The sequence below is a fragment of the Apostichopus japonicus genome, chromosome 13 (assembly GCF_037975245.1).
Source record: "Apostichopus japonicus isolate 1M-3 chromosome 13, ASM3797524v1, whole genome shotgun sequence".
Classification (NCBI taxonomy): domain Eukaryota; kingdom Metazoa; phylum Echinodermata; class Holothuroidea; order Aspidochirotida; family Stichopodidae; genus Apostichopus; species Apostichopus japonicus.
The window spans coordinates 7608679-7623867 of record NC_092573.1 but is presented as its reverse complement, the minus strand read 5'-3'; the positions used below and the strand labels follow the sequence as shown (position 1 = coordinate 7623867).

At 36.8% G+C, this 15189-nt stretch overlaps 1 protein-coding gene across 5 annotated transcripts in view; it reads left to right on the top strand.

Moving 5' to 3' along the window:
• The window catches only part of LOC139978836 (casein kinase I-like), a 50642-nt gene that overhangs the window by 9898 nt on the left and 25555 nt on the right, over positions 1 to 15189 (top strand). For 3 of the 5 annotated variants that reach the window (XM_071989358.1, XM_071989361.1, XM_071989357.1), the window contains exons 2-3: positions 4875 to 5330; positions 9273 to 9313. In XM_071989358.1, the coding sequence (XP_071845459.1) occupies positions 5165 to 5330; positions 9273 to 9313 (207 nt within the window). In that variant the 5' untranslated portion in view covers positions 4875 to 5164. The remainder of the gene's footprint in view (positions 1 to 4874; positions 5331 to 9272; positions 9314 to 15189) is intronic. The other 2 variants (XM_071989360.1, XM_071989359.1) reach the window with 1 other exon arrangement.

Sequence of the window (15189 nt, the reverse complement as noted above, 5' to 3'; positions counted from 1 at the left end):
CATACAAAGTTTAGTACAGTCATAAAGTCATGACTCATGACTGACACCATATTTTCAAGCTATCAAAACAATTTGATAGTTTGATATTATAAGTGATATAATCACAATTCCAGTGTGTCTTGTGGTCACTAGCTTGATAAACAATCTTTGGTTTTTCTAGTGTCAATTATTTGTGTTTACTGTATACTTTTGTGTACTGTACATATGACAAATTAAATTTGAATTAAATTAAATTTAATGCATAGGTATGAATATATAATGGTTGAAAGACTGTTAAAGTTAGGGCTTTAGTGTTAGGTGCCAAAAGATTTACTTCATTCTTCACTTACCTGTCTCCACAACCTTAGCACCCTCATTCTAGAATGTCCTGGTAACCTTTTAACACTGTGCACCCTCTTTGACCGGCTCCTCCGGTCACCGCTCTTCCTTCTCATTCAACCATCCAAAGTGTCTGGATCGTTATTTTTCAAATGGATTATTTTCCATCGGAGTTTGTCCGTTTACGGTTACCTACGATTGGAGATTTTTCCATCTACTGGTTTAGAGAGACTTTAGAAGTTTCCTTGCAGCAAAGAAGTTTCCTTGCAGCAAAGAGGTGTAATATTTCATAGTTTGCATATGACATTTTTTTTTTAAATTTACATCTATTTTATTCTTAAAACCTGAGATGAACAGATTTAGTATGAATACACTGTGTCATTAGTACAGTATCTTACTCATCCACTTTGTTGAAGTTGGAACCCTATCTTATCCAATGTCAAAACATTGTAACTGAAAACAAAATATTTTGCTGTGACCTGTGTGCTTCAAGTTCAATTATTGTACAAATTGCAATAACCGATTTTATAATTGGAATACATGCAATTCTTTCATCTGTCAAAAATTTACTTTCCCCTGGACATTCCTCTTTAGACGGGAAACTTTGGACAGTTCTAAAATGCTTCATGTGAGTGTCTAATATGGAGTGCTTGAATCCATAGTTCTGGTAGATTTGCAAGGAGGCTAAGGCAGTATAGTACATGTGAACCTGTTTTGGTCTTAATATTTTGATCATATCACCTCCATATGACTCAAGTATTAACAAGTATCATTTAAATCACTATCCTCATTATGGTCTTCTCAATTGCAGTACCTGTCTCCATTAAGTACAAAAACCAAACGATTGAAAAAAACTTTTATCTTGTTTGTGTTGGATTATAGTATTGCTGTAATGAAAGCGACACATATGAAACCGTCTCAGTACTTGATATTAAAGTAGCAGCTCTTAATAGCCCATGGAGTGAAAGCTACTACTGTATAATCACTGGTAATGAATGTGCAAACTCATGATGTTACTATAGAAGATCGTTCAAATAAATGTTACTTTGTACATGCAGCATAAAATGTCAGATTCTTGAAAGCAGCAGCATCAGGTATGCAAAGTCTCAGTTCACTTTGGCATGATGGTTTGTTAATGTTTCACCAAAGAATTATTTCATAAGGGACCTAGCTGTTGTCATTATTAATATAATTGTGTGTCAAATACTTTCACCTACAGTAATTTTCAGATTTTGATATGAGCAGTGCAGCCACAGATCTACAATGGTTCATACTGTAAAGTAGGAATGATTAATGATGAACTTTGATCAGTCATAATAGAATGAACACTGTTTGCTTTGTCAGGTAGTGTCAGTGTGTGCCAACTCTTAGGCAAACAACAAACAGTAAATTCTACTTATTCACACCTCATACAGTTTTTATATAGAAATGATGTAGTACAGAAAGATTATGTCGCAGTGAAAGTAACAGTACATACATACAGTACTGTATTTGTGTGGAGTAAGCTTTCAAGTTAAGTTACTATCATTTGGTATAATCCTGATAGTGTGACCCACAATTTTACCAACATAACATACATTTGTTTATTTTCGGTACATTTTGCAATTCAAATATTTTGATATAATTAACTTAACATCATGTTCGATCAGCTAAAACACAAGTATTGCATGACTTTTTTTTTCTTTATAAAGAACCCTGTCCTGGGTTATTCCAGCAATACCTGAATATATGTATCGATGGCCAATAATGAGGAGATAGTGTTGTAAACATGACTAGAATTTCACAATTTTAGCCACATGCTAAAATCTGTAAGGGCTTGAAATTAAAAATTACTAGTTAAATCAATTTCCTCTTGAAGATTTGCCTGAATTATAGCAATCATCACTTCAAATACTTTACAGACTCATGGGAGCAACTCAACAATCTTTGCTGATAATATAGTATATATTAGATACAGTATTTGCTTATGTTACAGAGTAGTTATGGAAATCATACTGACATTTAATTGGTCAACAGAGGTCAAAGTCTGAAAACCATTTAAAGGACGACTGTTAACACAAAAGTAATTTGAATAAGTTGTGGACCATTAAAAAAATAAGATGACAGTGAGATCAGTCCAGGTGATATTTCTATACCACTTACCGCGTGAGGGCGTTGTGGTCAAGTGGTTAAGGCAGTGGACTTGTGATCTAAGGATTACAGGTTCGAGCCCTGGCCAGATCATTGCGTTGTGTCCTTGGGCAAGGCACTTTATCTCCATTGCCTCTGTTTACCCAGGTTTATAAATGGTGACTTGCGAGATAACTTGTTAAATAGTTGAGTGCGCTGGTTTGTGGCTGCACCCTATGGGAAGTTCCCCAGGGGACAGGTAGATGTGGTGCACTGTGGTGCCCCAGGAGAGATTGTTCGAATTGTGCACACTTTGGTGTGTAGGTGTGACAAGTTACCAATGACCAGGGTTAAGTTGTGAAATCGTGTGAGAGGCCTTGGCCGTGAACAAGACTGTAAACCTAACATATAATACCTGAGGAATGACCCTTGAAGCAGCTGAGGATTAATGTAGTGGCTGGACAACTACAAGTTGAATACACAGACCATTTAGTCAGTTCTTCAGATGCAACACAGATGCAACTCTAGATAGAGTTTTTTGTCCTCTAAAATCATTTGCAATACTTGAATTAAATGACATCCAAGGGTGCACTGTCGTTCATATGAAATTAAAGCACTTGTAAGGTTTTTGCTGACTTAATTACAGTACATGTTATTTAAAAATGGATTAACATTCACATTTAGCCTGCACTGAGGAGACGAGTATTCATCAGTGTAGTGTTGAAGGAGGATAGAGTATTGTGCTATAACTAAACTGTACATAAGTTTTCATTTATAAAAGTTTCCCACCAAATATGCTGATCACTCTCCTATTCAGGTGAAAATCCCTTGGTGATTAAGTTTTGACATTCAATTTTGCATTCCATCTTGATAGACACTTGTTTGTTAATACTATATTGTGTAGTATATAATCACACAATCATTTGCTGGTGCAAACCTCTGAATAATGTTTTGAACTGACCATTGTGTTGACAAACACAAGACATGCAAGGTTATTGTTTGAAATTTTTAATTTGATCGATCTTCCCAGTGGGCCAAAATTTTGGCAATAGATGAATTTGTGATTATTTACCGCAGGTTAGTACCAAAACAAGAGTGCAAAGTTACAGTAGGTATCGATTACTTTATGTTTTAAACGGAATTCATAATGAGGCTCTTAATAGCATTCCAGAGAAATAGCATATCTTAAAAGTGATTTTTAAAAGTGAATATTGAAAACTGGAATATTTAGCTACAGAAATATTATCTTAATTTTTTTTGGGTTTTTTTTTTTTGATATGTATCAAAACTACAAATTTTCCTAAATATTCCTTAGAAAAAATGGAATAGCTACAGAAATATTATCTAAAATTTTTTTTTTTTTATATATCAAAACTACAAATTTTCCTAAATATTCCTTTCGATCTATCTGATATCAGCAAAGTTAAAGCTTTGATGGTTAGCAGAGTCCCAATTGATTACATTTCAACTAAACAGTGCAGTTCTGTGTTGCATGTAAGGTTCCATCCATCTGTATGAGGACCTTTTCAAATGTATTTACAATGGGAAATTGTAAGCAAGCTTTGAAAGAGGAAATAATAAGTTAAACATAATTCAAAATAGTGACAGACTGTATTACGTACTGTCTAAAATATCACCATCCAGAACTTGACTACAATTCCTTCAACAAATTTCTTTTCTAGTCACATATTGTCTATCAGAAGCCACAGTACCTTGCCTTCTGTGTGACTTAATAGAGCCCTCCCGAACAATTTGCAACTATCCATGCATTGAATATTCATATCAGTTTAAATGTTACTTCATAACTTTCTTTTGTTCCTTCTCACCCTATTGGTTTGTAAAATTAGTGACTAATATCGATGTAAATAAATGCCCTACCCAGTCTGTGGTTTCAATGTGACCTGCTTTAGTGGAAAAATAGCAACAGCGAGAAGGCATGACACTAGCCCTGCAGGCCTGTATAGGCTTCATACTGTCCATTGAAATCACACCCTGGTATTATTCTGGGAAAGAACCATATATCTATTATATATGTAGCTTCAGCATGTGTTTGAATACTTTGTTGTGCTGTTTGTTCTTGAGTACTCTTTCACTTTAAATACTACTGTAGCTGGGACTGCAGAGATGCACATTCATACTGTACCGCAGAGCTACAGTACACCATTCTTACTGTTGTTAGGCAGTACAGTATATATGCTTGGTAGACAGCAGATTGTGAACATTACTCAGATCAGTGAGTTTACACATGGATTTGATTTTGTGTGTGTGTGTTAACAGTCATAAGTACAGATATACGTGCCTTCATTCAGTGGTATGCTGTATATTGGAAAACAATGTTAATTTTGATATTTTGGCACTGAATCAGCAATCTGGAAGTTGAAAAACAATTGAAGCTTTCTTATTTAAAGTAACTCCTGGTTTTTTTTATTTTTGTCTCTCCAATGTAGGTTGCAGTCACCAAGAAAGCTGTTTTAATCATATTTTTTGAGTGAAGAGGATTCATGAAACCCTGTGGAACAATGTCAAGGAATTAACGCTTTTCTGTCTGTGTCATCTTTCCTCAGCCTTGGCTTGCCGAATCTTTCAAAGTGCTTTCATCAAGAATGGAACTACAAAGGACTTCTGCTATAGAAAAGAAAGATAATTCATGATCGTTTTGGGATGACATCGTTAATATTGCTCCTAACAGAGAGTAAACATCTTTGTCAATCAGTAGAACGAAGAGAGAGAAGAAATAATGCAACAGCGCCCTTCTGATAGCCACAGGAAGAAGGGCACGGGCCGTACTTCATCAGGGACTGGACGAGGGGGCAATAGTTCCAACTCGGGTGTATTAATGGTCGGTCCAAACTTTAGAGTAGGCAAGAAAATTGGCTCAGGCAACTTTGGCGAAATAAGGCTAGGTAAGTGAAGATTTTGAAATTCTGTACTGTACTAATATTTGCATGCTTTTTCATAAAGGGCTATACGTAGTTCAGAAGGTTTGCTTCTTTTCTTTGCTAAACAAAAAATCTAAAAAGGAATACATGATAAGTAAGTAAGAAAACAAATAAGGACAAAAATAAAAAGCCTTACCAAGGTAAATTCAAGTTACATGAGAATGCTTTATAGCAAAAAAAAAGGTAAATCTAGTAGGGTTTTCTCTTATGAAATGAATTACTTGATGCAGATCATTTTGGTACAGTACAAACTGTACATGTATTTGTCTGGTGTAATACCCAAGTTGTAAACCCTCACTTCTTTTCACTGATTATTCTGTGATATTGTCCTGATCTCTGCACCTTCGCAGAGCTGGTATTGATCTGTTTGCATGACCCTGTGTAGCATTTAAGAACCAACCATGTGTATGTAACCAATGGAAACCTATGAATACACCAGGAGTACAGTAGGTACTGGTACCACATTATCAGTATAGATCTATGATTATGCAAGCAAGAGTCACATTCTTCCTTACTAACAGAACTTTATTCCAAGAGGAGGAACAACCACTGTTGTACATAGAAAATGAAAATATGAGCCTGTTATTGTTCATCTTGACAATTATAAACTCAGCTCAATAAGTTTGGAATTATGCTGATATGATAAACAGTATATGGGCTATAGTGCTGTACTGTCCTTGCATCTAATCATTGCCAACCAGTTGGCTGGAAAGTGATTATTTTCATCATCAGACAATCAAAAACTGGGTTCAGTAGTAGTAGCCTTCTCCTTTGCACATCAGACACCTCCATGCTGATCTCGAGAAGGCCGACTAGTTGTAGGTTTGGTCACCTGTAGGAACATAACTTTGTTACATGAAGAAAAGGAGATAAAGGAGCGGCCTATCGTCACAGTGTGTTCATTCCAACAACACTGCAGTGGTGACCTGTGGTCCGACAACTGTGTAGACATATTGTGCATCCTCTCAGGTTCTCCCTGTTGTTTTCTGTGCACCCTTATCTCTTATCTCTACTGTAGATGTTTATCTGAACACTCAGTGACTTTCTGTTATATAGTAATCAAAATTTGCCTAGGAATGTAGAGATATTTGTAGGATTTCAAGTTCATCCAGTAACCATATGAAGGTAACAGATTTCCACACATGAAAGAACTAAATGATTATTCAGTGAAACTATTTTCAAACCTGCAGGTTTGAACTTAACTAGTTAGGGTTAGACCACATGCACATGCTTTAGAGGTTTGGAAAAGAATTTCAAGACATTTAGGCTGGGTTGTGGAATGGCTCTCTTGGCTTTAAATTATCAGAATGAAAACTCTTTGTTCACAATGGTAGTCTCTTTTCTGTATTCTCTGTAAGATACATCCCCCCTCGCTTGGTACTGTAGATCTTGAAGTTTGTTTTAATGTAATATGCATCTAGGTTGACAGTGGTTCATTGTTAAACTTAAGTAATTTTGATACCAGACAGCTAGACAGGAAAAAGTGTGTTTGTAAGTGAAGACAGGTAAATGTTGTTGTGTGTAATTTCCCTAAACCAATAAGTATTGTATTTTTGGTTCAAAGGATAAGGTTCCGGCTATCTGAGCATTCACTGAAATGAAAAAGCTTGGAATAAACCAGTGTTCATTCATACGTAGTAAAGATTCCTAAATCCTATTGGTCCATTCAGGTCAGCTGACCGTGGTTAATCCTGTGAGTAACGCACAGTAAAATTACGGGGCATCACTTTAATAAATCTTTGGTTATATGTAACCAAAAATGTTTTGTTTTATGATTTTTCCCCCACACAAATGGTAGTGAATGAATGAACAGGGTTAATCAACAGTCTAGCGTGCGTTACTCACATGATTAATGCACTCCGGGTGTTAATGCTATCGCTGGATGCACTCCGGCTCCGCCCTCGTGCATCGCTTGCATTATCCCCCGATCGTGCATTAATCCTGTGAGTAACACACGCTAGACCGTTGATTAACCCCTTATTTATCCACTGTCATTGCACTGGGTAGGGTTTTAAATGAGCTTCTGTTGGCTCCCTAACCATTGTGATATACAGTACTAAAATAAAAACCAAATTAACTCAAGCACTAAATGCATGTGTTACAAGAAATTTGCATAATGTGTCATTCTCTCCAACAGTAAATGCTGGATTATTAATAAAACTAAATAAAAAAAATAACAATAAATATCACATCTTAAAATTTCTCCCAGGAGTAAATCATGCAACTTACCCTTTCTTAAAGTGTATTTTGAGATATAAATAGATAGATAGAAAACTTTATTGTCCATTTCAGTAAACCAAAAACGGAAAATGATTTCCCGTCGACAGTAAACATAAACCAGTAGTGAATACAAACAGAACCATACAATAAACAAGCTATTAGTGAACAACTACGAGAATAAAACTAAATAAGCTAATATACTACAGCTCTAGCAAGTTTTATTTAGTTACCTTTTATTTCTAAATCGGTTGTACTTTAATGATTCTCCTCAACAATGCAAAGATATCACTTCTACAGAGACAGCATTGAGAGACAGCATTGAGAGAAAGATCATGTACGTTTGTTAAGCTTGGCTAATTTTCACAGTGAGCATGGCTCACATAAACAATACTCTAAGCAGGAGCTCCCCTTTATTTCACCAGTAATTCATGAGTTTACAAAATTTGTTCTCCTCTAGTCCACGTTTCATTTTGTAAATTCTTAGCTTTCTTTGAACCCCAAATACTCTATCCGATTAGTCTCTCGTAGAGCCTTCATCCTCTTAACCATGATCATCGTAGTATTGCAAGTGCGTTGATTATTCGCCGATAATGGGAAGGGCAAGCAGATGCATCATGAGCACACTGCAATGCAACAACAAGAAGTGTGCATTTCTGAGAAGTTACCCCCTAAACTGATGGCTTCTGTGTGTCTGTTGGTCTATGCTAGTAAATCAAGATTGAGTATCAATGGATTGCCTTGCACCTTGGCTGCAACCTTCAAAATGATTGACACAGTAGAAGAATGATCTTGGTGGTGCAATCAACTCTAGTGTTTCTGGGAAATATACAAGATGTTGTTTTATCAGAATCTACTATTTTGTGTATATACTGTACATCACACTTTCTGTGTTGTGTACATGTACTGTACAGTATGCTACTCATCCTATACAACACTGTACAGGAAGTGTGACTTGAGATTGTTCTCTGTGTACAGTGACAACATGAAATTAATTAGGAGTCATGCACAGTGTGATATACATAGTGTTGTGGTACAGTGTGTGAGATGCTGTGAGTAAAAACCACTGTGCAATGCCACAAAATACAAGCAGAATGTGATTGCATAAAGATTGATAATTTAGTAAACAGCAAAAGATAGGTGCAGTAGTTGAAAACATAGCTGTGGCAATCGAAAAAACTATCCAAAATTATCCAAGCTAAATATGACTCAGAAATGATAGAACATGTCTTCCACACAGCAACAAGTTCAGCATGAAAACTATTTACGGATGTATCATGAAACATTGTTTTATGTAACACCAAAGTGACCAGACCGGTATTGGCAAATGGCTGAGATATACCGAGTGGTGCATTAAAAGTAATGCTCATCTTGCTTATTATAAACCTGCCACACCATTTATAATCTTGTTTCGGTATCCTTGTCTATGCTGAAAAATTGTGAGCCTACAGTGTGATCTGCGATGATATGCCAAAGTTTGGTTCACATTGCGAGGTTATTGCATCACATGTACGTGAATAATATTAGGAGGGTTCTTTCTTATAGTTACAACTGATGTCTTCTGCTCAGTGTACAATTTATTTCATTGCTAGATGCAGTTATTGTTATAGAAACTAGAATACTACATGAATGACTCATATTGTTTGAAGTTAATTGTTACCCTTCCATCCTTTCCTGTTTCTCTTGCAGGCAAGAATTTATACAACAATGAACACGTAGCAATTAAATTGGTAAGTATATTATCACATTTTATTTAATAGCAGAGTTTGTCAGCAGATTAACCAAACATGCAAATCGACTACGAATGTGGGAGTAGCCAGCAAGGGCTTATGGATTACAACTACAGTACCGCCAATAAGTAACTTGGTAAAGAGTAGCGCGATTCAGCGCAAAACGCAGCTTAACTGTAATTAACCCCGCTCCAAATAAAGGAACGCTACTTTCCCCGCACTCCAAATAAAGGAACGCAAATTCCCCGCTCGCTATTCACCACCGGCACAATGGGAGTGAACCGATCGATACAATGTTATTCATAGCGTGGAGGTAGGGTTGGGCGATATTTGCTTTTACCGTCAAGATAAATAGTTCAAAAGTTATCGCGATTTTTCGATATTTACGATAATTTTACCCCTAACAGAATTAGCGTAAATGTCGAGCTTTGAGTGGACGGAGAAAGAGAGATATATGGAGAGGACATTCAAAGAGAATATCTGAAAAACATTGCGATATTTTTCACAAATATTGATGCTTAGATAAGTGCTTCCTTACAATCAACAAGCCGCCCCGAAATTCGCTCCGCTTACGTAAAACTTCTATATATATATAATATAGATATATATAACACGTGGAAAACACACATAATTCCCACTGACATTGGTCACAGAACATAAGTAGGTCATCGACATTCGAACGTGGCAACTTGCCCAAGTTCATCGCACCATGGGAACGATACAAAACATTGAACATGATGTTTCATTTTCCCGCCATCTGGACACCGAGTGTAAATTTGGTGTAATATGCAAATTATGAATGGTACTGTGCTGTGCGAGTAAAACTTAACCTATTGCGACACATACAAATTATGAATATCGGGCAGACCCCACACTAACAGACCATTTTTTGTAGTAACATTAGGCCTCACGTTTTGTGTGGAATTTAGGCACATTAGGCCAGTGTACGAGTACAAAGTTCACGACTTTGACTGAAAGAAAGTTTTAAACGAGAATAGTTTCGTGTTGAAGGGGAAAACCTTTCTTATACGTGTTTATTTTATTCCCCGATATGTTCTGGTTACCAGACGTAAAAAAAAAACAAGAAGGAAACTTTGTGCCTTATCCTTTCGGGGTAACATATCATTTTAGTAGTAACACCAGGCCTCGCGTTTTGTGTGGACTTTAGGCACATTAGGCTAGGAAACGTTGCACTGATTTATAGAGTTCTGTTCATAGGCTTACGAATATGAGACAAGACTCGGTGTATTGGATATTGTTCGCTGTTTCGCTATGTTAGAGACGTTCCACTGCCAATCATTTCTTGGCGATTTGCCAAGTTTAACTAAGAACAAGTGTTTCACGCACATTGTAAGAATGTTGTACAGTACTGTAGCATGCAAATCATCAGACCACAGCCTGCTGTACCAATGTATTTTCCGCATACAGGTAAAATGTGAATTCCTTTTTGGGGGATTTAATGGTCATGCATACTAAATGAGAACAACGTGCAAAAACGTTTGAAGTGTTGTTTTGAACAGGGCCCTTGAAGCTGTATACTTGGGGAATTCCAAGGGCAGTGACAACGTGCAATGTCTCAGTGCGGCATACAACTGAGTACCACCTCAGTTCCGTAATGTAACACGTGCGTGAATAGCCCGTATTACTTGCAAGAACAGTACACTGTTCTAGCCCCGGGAAATTATCAATTTGGCTTTCTTACTTAATCTGTGGTAGGAAAAATCATGATTCCTGTATAACTTTCAGGAATATTGTTATTTCCGAATGGACGTTGAGAACTGTTAGAATATTAACCGGCAAGTTTTATTGTTCGCGGGAAGTTTTTATGCTAATGTTTCACTCATCAAACCAACTATTTTGCGCACAAATTTTTGCGCGGACATTTGTATTGTACGTTGAATTTAAACAGTGTAAGATACGTGCTTAACACTATCCCTTCTCTTGACCGAGTATAAACCTTCGGTCTTCCTTCTACCAGCGAAGATCGATATTCTTTTGTTACCGGATTGGAAGGAATTAAGTAGGATTACAGCCATTGACCGTCTGACGATAACAATGAGCTTCACACTTCTAGCGGGCATGAATAGAATTAGGGAAGCCTTCAGACGGAATCTGCGCTCTGATAAACAGTTCCCCGCAATTACCTGCATTTCAATGCGGGTTTTAACAAAAGATAGAGCGAGGTTAAATGCACTGAGCGCAAAAAAAGAGCGCGGTTTACCAAGTTACTTATTGGCGGTACTGTAACATGTCGGGTGGCTACCAATTCAACATTTTAGCACAAACTTGTAATCTTTTCAATATAGAAAGTCATTTCAGATGGGAAACCAAAGTAGATTGCTCTTGGATGAAAACCCACTTTATTATGACCCTGCCAGGTATCGAACCCGGATCCTTGCGATTGCTAAGCCTTGTTGCTTCAAAAGCCACCCCCTTTATCCACTCAGCCTATCTACTGTACTCAGTTTGTATAGTACTGTGATACTATAGCAAAGTAAGGGAAGTTTTTATTTGCCTGTCCTTTACAGGGCTCAATTTCATGATCTCACAGAAAAAAAAGTTGAAGGTTAATCCAAACCACAGAGCAAAATCAAAGATATCACTACCTTTGACCTTTAAAAAAAGCATTACTTCCCTTAGCATCACAAAGTTATTGTGTATTATCCAACAATGTAATTGCTACAGTGATAGACAGTACTGTGCACTAGCACAATATGTTAGTTTGGGGTTTGATCATTATATAACATATATTAGTATACCCCTCTCTCCAGCATTGGTAATACTGCAAATACTGGAATTGATCAATATATAGTTGATGAAAGTTAAAGGCAGAGGAGTTCTGTACAGTGCTTGTAGATTCATTCAAATTGTGCTTCCCATGGCTAGATTTGTCTCTCCAATTGTTCAAGGTTAACAATCATTCTTTATTTCCTGTTAGCTGGAAGAAATGAACTGCAATAGGTTTATCACTAACAGTACCCCCCCCCCCCCCTCTCCCACCCCCATCCTCTCCTATTCTCTTGCCTACAGTATTTCCTGAAACAAAGTCTGGCTGACTTCCCTTCTCAGATTACGAGGATTATATTCTACTTATCTGTTTTTCAAATGTCAACTTCTTTCTTGCTCAAGATTGTTGAATCTGCAAGTAAAAATGTCTGTTGTACATTCGTACAAACTTAACATTCCAGGAAATGCAAGTTCTCCTGTGACACTATAGAGACACTGTAGAAACAGATCGATAACATCCATAAACTCATTTTACTTTCATATCATGAAAAGTATATTCTGTAATGATGTGATAAATGGACCTACAAGTTTCTGAGCTGTCTTGCAGCACCATGCTCGGAGTAACATGTTTTGGTGGGCAGTGCAACAGCACACATGTTGACCATTTGGCTTGGACTAGCGTGGTACTGTAGTGCAAATTTCACACAATCGGTAGTGCTGCAACATGAATCCCGGTATCGTCACTACAACCGGGATTTTCCTCAACTTTCATCTACGGTTCAAAGCACTTCGTTACGAGACTGTCAATGTCGTACATGCAATATGCATAGCCTAGGCTATGTACATACTCTTACACGCACGGTTATAAAAACCAAAAAATAACACGCTATATTAGGGCCTTTGTTTTTAACATACAAAAAATAACACGCTATATTAGGGCCTTTGTTTTTAACATACACTTTCAAAAAGAAAAGCACAAACCTTGGAAAAAAGCAACCCACACCATCCTTCATTCATACTCGATGTACGATATTAGATTAACACATTCGCACATGGATTAAACTTCTAATCCGTACACAATCAGAAATTGGGGGTTCCCCCACTTTTTTTCCATGATATTGGAATAGGGCAACCCTTCAAGTTCAAAAGTTCACAATGAAAAGTTTCAACTATCAACAAGACACCAGTGTTTGGAACTTCAGACAAGAAGAATGTAACATAGGGAGAATAATTAAGTGTTCAAATTTAGTTTAGCAGTGTTGAAGAATCTGAACTTTCTCTCAAATGAAATACTATGGTTCCTTTGTACAAAAACAGCTATACATCTTTACACCTGTATATCAATTTGACCATTTTACATAACATTTTATAATGTGATACTGGATAAATTATTCCTTAAGTTGTCAACCACAAAAGGGAAAAAGAAATGTTGGTACTACTTACATGATCAATGACACATCTTACCCTGTTTCTAGTATCTTACATTAGCAAGTAGTCTACTTGGCCTTCAAGAAAGACGTTCAAACCAATTGTTGTTACTTAAAAGTTACCATACCCTTTGCTCTGTAGATTGGTGGCACTATTTGCCTTCTGGTAACCTCCTTCGATGGCATTGAGCATGTAATCTGATACTTAGTCAATTTCATCCAAGCATTTGTCACTTTTTTTATTGACATGTTTCATAATTACCACGTATTGGGGAAGAAAATGTCCAGTGCAAGGAGACCAATCAAAAACTATCATACACGTGCCTACATTCGTCAAGTGCAATTGTTAACGAACATAACAATTTGTCAAAAAATTAGCGCAAATGCGGGGGAAGTAATTGGACAGTTTGGACTCATGCTGCGTGGAAAATAATCCTTATTATACCACCCTACAACATAACATAAACAAAGATGTATAATTAGAAACACCCTCCAAGTGTTGGAAGAAGCCACTAATGAGCAAGAAGACCCTGAACGACAGGACCATCAGGGGTGTGTCGTCGGTTCCTGACTATACAAGGCCACCGTGATTGCTTGTCAATTAGCAGATAGGCCAAAAAAGTTGGCATGAAAGGAGTGCAACGATTCTGAAATGTTTGGAAGGGAGGAATGGGGTGTCTCATGATGGGCGTAATTGGTTTGAGCATTTAGCTCGACAGTTGTTCGCTGTTTATGCAAGGGCAGTTATGCGACCACACACCACTAGAATGCAGATCAACGTTTTTCGTCATGAAGCGTTTTGGGGGGTTATTTTCTACGAATTGTAAGCCATTCCATGTTTCCTTTCTTAGTTTACATCTGATCATAGTGTCCTTGTCTAATGAACATTTTATAAGGATAATTACCAAATTTTTCTGTTACTGCAATGTTTTTTGTCTGCAATAAATACTGTACTACTACTACTACTTTAGTTATTTACTGTGAAAGGACGTTAAGACGAACAACAATGATGGAAAATAAAATAAATTATTGTTTTTGTCACACATATGCTTCAGTGTATACTAATATGCCAATCTATAGACTTTTTATCTGCATGAATTCTGCTTGTTTGTGAAAAATAAGTTAGTATTGCCCATTATTCTTAATACAAATTACTATTTTGCATTTTGGTTCCTTGCTGGATGCCAAAGGAATATTTGTGATGTGGATGGTGTACATGTGTATGTCAAACTTGCTTGTAAACACAGTAACTCAAAAATATAATAGTCGATTAACTTCATGCTTGGTGTGTGAATTGGTCTCACTGAGTACAAGAACTACTATGTTCTGTGATGGTCAAACGTCAACGGAGGTCAAAGTTTTGAAACCTTGTAAACATGATAACTCAACAACTTCATCTTTGTTGAACTTGATATGTAGATCCAGCTTGGTGAGTACAAGCACCCTCGTGGTAGAGGTCAAAGGTCATTTGAGGTCAGAATAATTTCATAGTTGGTATGTAGATCCCCATCAATTTGGTAAGTGCAAGTATCCTATTGAAATTGTTGGAGGTCAAAGGTCATTGGTGTTCTTCATAGCTGTAAGCCTGAAAAAATTGCATTTGAACATGATAAATCCAAAATTACATCTTGGTTGGACTTCATATTTTGGAGGTCCCTGGTTTAGAAACCTTGGTATTGCTATTTCATAAAATAAATTTTGATGCTCTATATGGATCGATCC